Source organism: Haliotis rubra, unplaced genomic scaffold (genome assembly GCF_003918875.1).
Source record: "Haliotis rubra isolate DU_JTF1 unplaced genomic scaffold, ASM391887v1 Scf467, whole genome shotgun sequence".
Lineage (NCBI taxonomy): Eukaryota > Metazoa > Mollusca > Gastropoda > Lepetellida > Haliotidae > Haliotis > Haliotis rubra.
In genome coordinates, this window is record NW_025767154.1 from 712,648 (window position 1) to 723,683 (window position 11,036).

An 11,036-nucleotide genomic window follows, 5' to 3' on the forward strand; every position below is an offset into this window, starting at 1 on the left:
AGTGATTAGCTGTCAGCAGCAGTAACTTATGTGCTATGCCTCTATTAAGTGGACAATTGTGCCCCAGCAGTTGTAACATATCTTCTTGGCATTCTGTCAGTGGATTGATTGGTATCATGGCCTCCATTAGGTCCAGTAACAATAACTTGTTTTCAGGACTCCCACCATCCATTGCCTCAGTGAACATAGATGATTATGTTATTCAGATATGAGGGCACTGGTCGGTCTTTGTCCTTGAAACTGGTTCAGCAACTGCGCCAACAAGCAGCAACATTTGGCAATTCAACAGAAGTACAGAAGATAAAAGCAGTTGAAAAATCAAGATTAAGACAGTCAGCCACAGGTGGGTTGAATCGAACTCAAATATCAGCTTAAGGATATTGGAGCATAAAATACCAGGGAAATTATGTCGTAAACGTTCCATATGGATTATGGTTGCCATACAGAAATGGAAATGAAATTTTAAACTAAGTCATAGTTATCCTTCATGGTATTCCTATGTTGACAAGTGATTATGTCCCTTTGCTGTGACATCACAGCGCAACTGTATGAAAACCTTATAATTTTTCTGTATGTGCCACGTACAAGATGTGTTAAAGCTTTGGAAGTGATCCAAGTTTCTTCCAAGTTTTCAACATTGATCATATTATATGGGTCAGTGTTGTTGCATTAGTTTCTACCCCGAACAATCGCATTCATTATCTTTGTGTGAATTTATGTGAGATCGGACTCGGTGTTTTGTTGCCAAAACATCATGTTTCAAGTAAATGAATGCAATGTCAGAATTGGACCCTCATTCATTATGTGCCGCATGCCTTACTGGACCTCTGTGTTCCTTACAAGATTGTTGTTTGTTATGTCAGGGACAATCTAAGGAAGACTGCTTAAAAATGGATGCTCTATCTAAGAAAAGGAAGTTTTCCTTGTTTTACGAGCCCTCTAAAAGCTCTAAGTCCACCTCTCGATCCCCTACGATTTCTACTAAATCAGAATTTAAGAGTAAATCCAAGAATCTATAATGGTTTTATTCTTGTCCTTTAAACAAGATATTTTTCCTTATCCTGACTCATGCTCTTTTTGCTTGTCTTCTTCTTGCGAACATAGTGGAACACTTGTATCTCCCTAATTGAAGCTCCCTTCAATGTAAAATCACTAATTAGTACTCACCACGCATTTAATATGCCCTAGTTGTACTGCGCCATGTTCATTTTATTCACGTTGCAGTTGCGGTACTAATTTATCCAATTCTGCCTTTTATAAATATTTACTTTGCGTTTGAGACGCGCAGCAGATAGGTCGCGTATGCAGAGTCTAGCATGACTGATACACCTGAACCCCTCGCCAGTCTACTGCTGTTGGTCGACCCCCCTCCCGTGTGGTGTTCCGCTAGAGTGGTGGAGAGGCGTGGGACGTAGTCCGCCGCCTCCAAGAAGCGTCCTGCTTCCCCAGACATCCCATCGTCGCAGCCGAAGACTAGAGGGTTTCTAGTGCATCTCAACGCAGACTTCGCACCCCCAGGGCAGCATCGACCTCTGAGGGGAAATCAACGAAGTCTACTAGAACTTTCTCAGCTGAGATTGTTCCCATCGCAGATTTGGGTCTGTATGATGATCAGCCGATCATCATACCTGATGTACATCAAAAGAATGACAGATGTCGGCAACAGTGATGTCAGCGCAGATCAACATGCAGCCTGATGTACCAATGCTGATATTCGATGATCTTCCTGAAGGTCCCGTCGCTACCAACACTCAACGCAGACTTCGCACCCCAAGGGCAGCGTCGACCTCGGAGGGGAAATCAACGAAGTCTATTAGGACTTTCTCAACCGAGATTGTTCCAGCTGCTGAACTGGGCCTCTACGATGATCAGCCGATCATCATCCCCGACGCACGCCACAAGAAGCGACCGGTGACAGCTACAATGACATCAGCAGAGATCGCCATGCAGCCTGATGTCTCTACACTGATGTCAGACGACTTCCCTGAGGGCCCCACCGCTAACATCGCAGAGAGGGCACCGACTACTTCGTCGCAGACCATCCCAGATGAACTGTTGCGGCAAATCATGATCATGATGGAGGGCCACTACAGACTGGAGAAGCAGCCAGCCCAGGGCCTGAGCCTCCGCGAAGGTTCCAACGCAGACGACACCCCAGAGGCACCCCCCGTCAGCGTAGCAGCCACGACGAAGCCACCTTCGCGAAGGAAGTCGCAGACCACCTCGACGAAGGACCCAGATGTACAGCCTTCGCGAAGGCGGGATAGATCATCACCTTCCTCGGCTACATCCTTAGATGCAGACTCAGACCACCAGACCACACGGAAGCCTTCGCGAAGGTCAAGTCGCCATTCCCCAGGACCGGACGCAGAGGAAGCTTCGCGAAGGACACCTGACCACAGATCGTCATCGTCCAGAAGGACTTCGAGGGACTACACAAGAGCTTAGCGAAGCTATCAACATTCTCCTCACAGGTCTCCGAGAAGGTCAACCCATAGACGCAGATCACCAAGACGATCGCCTCGCCGTTCACCGCGCCGATCTCCTCGTACATCACCACGTCGATCGCCTCACAGGTCACCACACAAGTCTGCACACAAGTCTACAGTCAGGTCTCCCCGAACGTCACCCGACATAGAGATAGAAACACACAGTCCACCATCAGTAGAGCATCAACCTCTCATCAGCGATGCTGGGATAGAAGATGATAGAGGCATCATTTTCTCAGACGCTGAGATACGATATTGGATGGTAAACAACCTAGATCTCTTCACCTTCCAAGAGTGGCAACTCGGCGCAGACATACCTGATGAAGGAAGACGATGCAGACACCATCACCGTACCTCCGATCGACCCGATTGCTGCGGTGCCACAGAATGAGGACACAGCCTACCATAAAGCCATGAAAGTTCAAACGCCAGAGGCGTATGTTCTTGGCCTTAATAGATCTAGAACGATCAATAAGATTCTTATCACCAGATTTCGTGACACGTCTTCTGAAGATGATAGGATGATCTACTCGGCTCTACTTATGCAGAACCAGCAAGAACCACACCCTGTATGAAGCTAACGCTCATATATTGTTGGGACTATAAACGCCGGCTAAGGAAGTCCCAGGCGCCTCAGCGAAGGAGCTAGAGCCTCACCAGTTACAAGGGACGTTAGCGGAGGAGTAGTAGCTTCACCGACCCCACATCCTGTTAAACACAGAGGCCGTTCACGAAGCAAGCGCTCATATATATATATACTAATCGGGCTTTGACTCGATACCAGCCGGAAGGTCGCGAAAGGCTAAGTGGCTCCAACTCTACTTCACCCAGAAGATCTAGAAGGGATACTTCGAGAGCTTCAGCGAAGTCTCGGCGTTCACCGAGGAAGTCTCCTCCAAGGTCTCCATATACTAGCCACTTTCGTCATATATAGCTACTTCGTCAGTCCGTTCAAGACATCGCATAAGTTGTCTATCAACTGTATGCCAGATGCGATCTATAAGCCTACGAAGACAATTGCACAGGCTATTTACAACACAGAACGCCGCTGTATTAATTAGTCAACGACGTTTCATAGATCTTCACAGAAATCAACTGTTCCGTATAGATTGCTAGAATATGCAATCCCGGACGACGATACGATTATCTACATGCATGACCATTACGCATATCTGCAGACAATTCAATATTGAAATTGAACAGCAGCCTTGTTACAGCGAGTATAACTCATAATCGTCAACGTTTCTGAGAAGAAATATGTACAACAAGTTCAGCTTTAATGCTACAATTATGACGATACATTCATGTATACAGTCTACAAGCTGACAACTTGAAAGTTTATTGTACCTTTATATAAGGAAGTCGGAATTATATTCAAAACTGAAGTTACTTTCACGACAGCCAGGAAAATAACCTACCCAGCATTAATATTACAGAGCGAGGTATTTGGCCGGAGGTTTCAGCGTTTACCATTAACCCTCGAAACACGTGGTCACTCGGGTAACCGGGGAAGCTACGGTGAAGACCGGCGATTATGCTAATATCAACGGCGGCAAGATTTTATACAAGGTTTTTTCCTGCTACACCGGTGACATCACAGCGGGGGTATTCTACAGAATCAAAATGCCTTGTTCTGATTGGACCGCGATGGACAACGACCTACGCAGAGGTCGATCTTAGTTCACAGTTCAAGACTTACGTTACAAGTGACAACTATATATCAGTGAACGAGCAAGCCTCCTTACAGTCCAGTTAATCTGAACCTTCATGATTGGGCTGCTTTCTTCAGGTTAGAGACCTCCCCTGTCAAGTTAGGACGAGGGCACGGCAGTCAGGCGATTTTACATAAAGTTCAACGAGGACAGACACACCTGGTTGTGCACCTACATCGTCAAGGACTTCGCAGCGAATTACCTAGACGACGGGATACAAGTGGATCTAAATCCACAGCGTCTCAGACTACAGCTGAATTTCATCATCAAGCTACTAACACAACTAGATGGTTAGTAAACCTACTTAAGCTTTCTGATTGGAGAATTAAAACGGAAGTTTCACGCTCCAACTTGGGGATCTGAATATAGTGCTCCAACACCTCACAAGTGAGGTTTATGAACACGCCTGGATGACATACTTGGACTCCATGATACGATGATTCTATCATGATGGCCAGCAAGAGCACTGTAAATTTATCTCCACCGAACCAAACAGGAAGGAAAAATGCAACAGATTATTTCCTCTATCATCAACTTACGCAGAATGAAGTCTCACGTACTATATCTCCATTTGGATCAGAACTGTCATACTACGTGCATACAAGACGGATGGACCCAATCCGACCCTCCATGAGCTTTTAATACTCATGATATTAGAGCGCTAACTTCTACAATTGATCTACACAAATGTTTTGAAATAATGGAGGGTTTATTTCAGGAGATCCGATATGGTGGTTGCCAACCATTATCTGAGAGATATCACCACCGAGGACGTCTCAGGTATCCACCAATTCGATCCCATGGTCCTCGCACAACAGTTGACAGTTCCTCGGAGAAGATAAGTCAATCTTACAGATTTCTACTTATCTTATAACAGTACTAAATAGCTACATGCTATATATAATTTGCTTAAGTTCCTTTTATCATCACAGTACTATGATTATTACATCATACAATATATAAGTTAACAACTCTACAGAGTTTGTTATTATATATTTACCTTAAGTTAATCATATCTTAAGAGTAGTACTATGGTTACATGATAAATGCATTAGCTAAACAAACTCTACAGATTTTTGGGCTATTATATACGTAGCTTAAGTTAATTATATCTTAAGCATAGTACTATACTCATATTGTAAAAATATATTAGCCAACAAACTCTACGGAGTTTTGCTATTATATAGGTAGCTTATGCTTATTCATATCTTAAGCTCAGTACTATGTTTATATCATATAAGTATATTAGCTAACAAACTCTAAAGAGTTTTTTGCTATTTGGCTTAAGTGTCATCATATCTTAAGCAATATGGTTACATTATAACATGTATTAGCTAACAAACTCTACGGAGTTTTTGCTATTATATATGTAACTTAAGCTTATTCATATCTTAAGCGCAGTACTATGTTTATATCATATAGGTATATTAGCTATCAAAAATCTAAAAGAGGTTTTTGCTATTATATATTGGGCTTAAGTTTCATCATATTTTAAGCTTTATGGTTACATTAAAACATGTATTAGCTAACAAACTCTACGGAGTTTTTGCTATTATATATGTAGCTTAAGGTTTCCTTCATAAGCTCAATACTAGGTTTATATCATATAAGTATTTTAGCTAACAAACTCTAAAGGGTGTTTTGCTATTATACAATTAGCTTAAGTTTCATCATATCTTAAGCAGTATGGTTACATTATAAAATGTATTAGCTAACAAAACTCTCACGGAGTTTTGCTATTATATATATAGCTTAAGTTTAATCATATCTTAAGCTCAGTACTATGTTTATAACATAAAAGTATATTAGTTAATAAACTCTAAGGAGTTTTTAGCTATATACATTTAGCTTAAGTCTAATCTTATCTTAAGCTTAGTACTATGGTTACATTATAAATCTATTAGCTAATAAACTCTACAGAGTTTTTGGCTATTGTATATGTAGCTTAAGTTAATTATATCTTAAGCACAGTACTATACTCATATTGTAAAAATATATTAGCTAACAAACTCTACAGAGTTTTGCTATTATATATGTAGCTAAAGCTTATTCATATCTTAAGCTCAGCATTATATCTATATCATATAAGTATATTAACTAACAAACTCTAAAGAGTTTTGCTATTATATAATTAGCTTAAGTTTAATCATATCTTAAGCTTAGTACTATGTTTATATCTTAAAGTATTTTAGCTAACAAACTCTAAGGAGTTTATACTAGCATATTAACAAGCTTAAGTCTATTAGTCTTAAGCATTGTATTAATGTTATATATACTTTATCATAATAAGTACATTGTAATAACCTTTATATGGCAGCTGATAAGTTAGCAGCAGGAATTCATCAGTTCAGTGCCTTTATGAAGTTCCCATAGGGTTATTACAATCATCACAGTTCAAATCACTAATTATTAAAATCCAAAGTATTATATATTCCCACCTCCTTTTCCGTCCGGATTCTACAAGCAAAAGAGCATGAGTCAGGATAAGGAAAAATATGTAATTTTTAGAATAAAATTGATATTTTATACTTATCCTGACTCATGAGGTAAGCCCTCCCATCCTCCCCACATAACACTTTGGATTTCCCTGTAAATTCAAATGTTGGGCTCAGTATATGAGGAGAGAGTGAGGCACATGGGTGGAGGTGGCGCCCTCGTTCCCGAGCTTGTGGAAGGGAGGTAACTCGTGGTGAGTACTAATTAGTGATTTTACATTGAAGGGAGCTTCAATTAGGGAGATACAAGTGTTCCACTATGTTCGCAAGAAGAAGAAGACAAGCAAAAAGAGCATGAGTCAGGATAAGTATAAAATATCAATTTTACTCTAAAAATTACATATTTATGCTTCTATGAATCAGTCCCTCCAAGAGATAGAGTAATGTAACAAGGCAAAATTCTTAGTGACCTTTCATGATTTATGGCTGGGGCGGGTGATGATGATATTAATGGAGAAGCATGTACATAGTAAATGAGCCCCCTGAATGTCATGTACAAAATCAGTGCCCCCCTCCCCTTCCCATAATTTTTAAGCATTATTGTTTAAGCCATAAATTATAAATGGTTTCAAACTCTACCGTTGCAGTTAGATCAGACAACTGATCCTATTAGCAATCAGTCATACAGACTCCAGTGACGCGGGCAAGAGGCAGGATTTGCCCATGGCGCAAGCTGCACTGGCCCTACCGTCAACCACTTGGGGTTGACCCAACTATCAGTAAGACGCTCGGCCTGCTACTGTTTCCCGCACAAACGGGATGGAGCCGCAAGATCCCAATGGGATTGAGCCAGTGGACAGTGATCAGACCACGTTCACTAGGCTAGCCAAGAGTGAAAAAGCCGTTAGGCAGGTATGGCGGATAACTCACCAATCATCCTGCTTGCACCTTATGGACTCGGACAGTCCCAGTGCCTACTCTGTCTCTCCCCCGGAGTTTGTTATGGGAGAGGGATTATTAACTGTGCCTTCTATGGACACTTCTGCAGAAGACTATACACTGGGATGGACATTCCAATAGAAGTTGGAACTTATTCACAGACTTTATCCTTGCACTATGCCGCCTACCTCAGACAAACCAGACTTGAAATTCCTGTCAAGCTGTGATCTTTGGGATGTTTTCACCCTGAACAGACTCTTATCACTCTCTCAATTCATGAGTGATGGAAAAGGCTTTGGATTTTTTCAACTCTCAACTGTCCAAGGCCAGATCTTTCTGGATAGCTAATCTTTCCCCGTCATCTGAGCCTGTTGAAAAGGCTAAAACTTTGCCTAATACTTCAGCAAAGTCACCAGTTATATCAGCTTCTGCCGGTGTTAATTTAACCACCTTAATTTCGCTGCTATATTCCCCTTAAGACGATTTAAAATTATCATTTGGCAGTGCATTAAAGAACCTTCAAAATCACAGCTTCAATAATATCCTTTTCAAGCTCTCGGTCTGGTACGCATGGCTCATTTTCCCGTCACAGCCAAACAATGCTCCATGTTGATTTCTGAGCCTCAGAGTTATGGGTAGCATGAGCAGGACAGTGCGTGGGTACATGGGACAGAAGCCCGTCCAGGACGCCATGGAAATTCAACCGCGGCCACAGTTCCCCAAACCGCTATCTGACGGCGCCCATGAGGCAAAGACAGCCCGAGCTTTACACAATCGGCACAGTGCCCCAGTTGACCAGGCCACGGTGACCGGGTCGGGCCAGCCAAACAGGAAGCCACCCAGGGAAGCCATGGCAATTCCGCGGACACGGCTCCCAACCAATCCGTACAGCTGACTACTGCACCCAGGGCAGGGGCAGGGGCAGCTCAGATTTCATGTGCTTGACCAAATGCCACAGTCAGGCCAGGTCATAGTGAATGAGCAAGCAATCTGGACGGCATGTGCGGCTACGGCCAGAATACGTGTCAAGCGAGCACTCCACAGAAGGCATGGGCAACACCCCTTCACAGGGGTGGAAATAACTTTAAAATTGCTAGTGTAATCCAGTGCAGTGGCACATGTGAAATCACTTGCCCTGATAACTATACCGGACGTTTTCTCTTGTTGAATTTTTAAATAAACAACATAATTAACATTGGACAGTCAACTGGACGCCGGTAGAGTGTGATATACGAATTTGCTTGCCCGACTGGACACTGGACTCGGACGTCGGGCAATGGGTTATTTCCATCCCTGCTTCAGCTGGTAACAGGATTGTTATCCAGTCACTTGATATCAACAACCCGTCTACGCTCACATTAGAAATGTCCTTGATATAGTCGACACTTCGTCTGTCCGTCTCCGTAATCATTTTGTTTCTTGAGCACAACTCAAAAACCGTACAATATTTTTCAACAAAAATTGGTAGTTATATCAAACAGAACCTAAAACTTTGCTATTTACAGATTTTTGTCCTTCTTATTTTTCTTGGTTTCCATGGAAACATTTGGGACTTAGTCTCAAAAGGGAGGGGTGGGCTTCGTTTCTGGAGCACAACTTGAAAACTATTCAATATCTTTCAACAGAACTTGGAAGATAAATGAGACAGATTTTGAAGTGGTGCCGTTTGCTATTAATGGATTTTTGGCTTTTGCACTTTTCATGATTTCCATGGAAATGATTTGGACTTAGTCTGAAAAAATCAAGTTGGACTTTAAGTAACTGATATATCATCCTCTGATGACTCTTGTAATCTTTTTGAGATAACTTATCCCAAAAATGTTGTTTGTGCTTGTTTTCGTAGTAGTACTCCAAAACAGTTCTTGATGGAACTTGTAATTATGATTTGTGGTACACCATAATCAATGTAAAGTGGAACCAAGGCAGGAACTGACAATGGAACGGTGCATATTAAAACTATACACAGTGAGTGAAATTGGTGCTAGAATGAGCTATTTCAGTAATAGTTAACATGCAACTATATACCCCGTGTCCGATGATGTTTTATTTGCGTGAGCTGATAAAGATTACTTCCTGTTGGTCTAAACACTGCTCACTGGAACAGGATACTGTACTGTAATGCTCTTACTGTCTCTCTAAATGCATATTTGGTTCTGGAGACATCTTTTCTATTATTGCCAGAATGAGGAAGTAGAACTCTAGAATGTAAGATGATACAGGGTTCAAATTGTTTGAATTTTAGTGGTTGTTGTTAAACAACCAGGGAAAATATGATGGTGTTTGATCAACTATTCGCCTGTAACACTTATTGGTTACTTATTTGGAGGTGTTGAAACAATGTTTTACAATATTATATTCATTGTTGCGGATAATCATTTTAGAAATTTAGTTTGTTAATACTTCTGTTTTCTGTATTTATGTTTGAAGAACGAAGTTGACAGCAAATTTTGTTCAGAGGCCCCTTTGTTGGCATTTTCAACTATGAACTACGTATTTAGGTTAGCTACAGTACCCTGTTTTTGAGGTGAGTGCATGTATATGTACACGGTGAGAGACTCTTCGGTTACCACATGCCCCATAGTAATTGAAAGAAGTAGCCATATAACACTCTTCATAAAAAACATGTCAGTGATGAGTGTCTCCTTGTGCATGAAACAAATGTTAATTTCGAAGAGTGTAATTAAATGTTGGAAAGCTTTTGAAAATGTGTCTGTTGTTGTCTGATTGAAGGACGTGCTCTCCATGAGATATCCCTGACTGAGTCCATAAGGTATGCTGATGGTGACCCTGTTGAGTCCTGGTTGAACAGTATACTGTGCCTTGAATCTGGCAGCATTCCGAGCATCCTGTCAGGTTGCCCAGTCCCAGCCCAATGTGACCTGTACTATGTTAACAGAGAAACTCTCTTCTCTTACCATAAGGCTTCAGAGGCCTTCCTTCACAGAGTCATGTCCCTCTGTGTCGCCTCACATTACAAGGTAAGTACAGTCATCTATTTTCATTTGTTAATTGAATAGGTTGGTTGGTGACTTATGTGGATAAAATATTTACATACTGTGACTGAGGTAATTTTGTTTCAACATACCTAGCAACATAGAAAGTGTTTTCATCCATTGGATTTCTTTTTATAGAGTTGGTAAAGATTGAATTCTGCAGAATGTTGCTTAAAACAACAACGACCTCAGGCGATGATTATTTTTTTATCCTTATTCAATCACACATATTGCATTGCTGCTAAGTGCTCTGATGTTGAGTGGAAATCAAATTTAGAACATGTCTTAATGATCCTGGTTTCATACCACCTCCCACAACACAATTCTTCTTGATAGACCCGCCAGTACACTCCATTCTGTGCCCCATCCTTGGTGTGATTCTCTTGTCCTTTTACTTCCAAGAAAGCCAAGATATGACACACTAGAAAGATTCAGCTGTCAGTACAAGTTTCCTTGTTGCAACGCATG

At 41.5% G+C, this 11,036-nt stretch overlaps 1 protein-coding gene across 1 annotated transcript in view; it reads left to right on the top strand.

Moving 5' to 3' along the window:
- Positions 1 to 11,036, top strand: part of LOC124290487 (RNA cytidine acetyltransferase-like) — a 204,524-nt gene that overhangs the window by 59,581 nt on the left and 133,907 nt on the right. The window contains exons 11-12 of the mRNA XM_046727199.1: positions 207 to 343; positions 10,306 to 10,553. Of these exons, the coding sequence (XP_046583155.1) occupies positions 207 to 343; positions 10,306 to 10,553 (385 nt within the window). The remainder of the gene's footprint in view (positions 1 to 206; positions 344 to 10,305; positions 10,554 to 11,036) is intronic.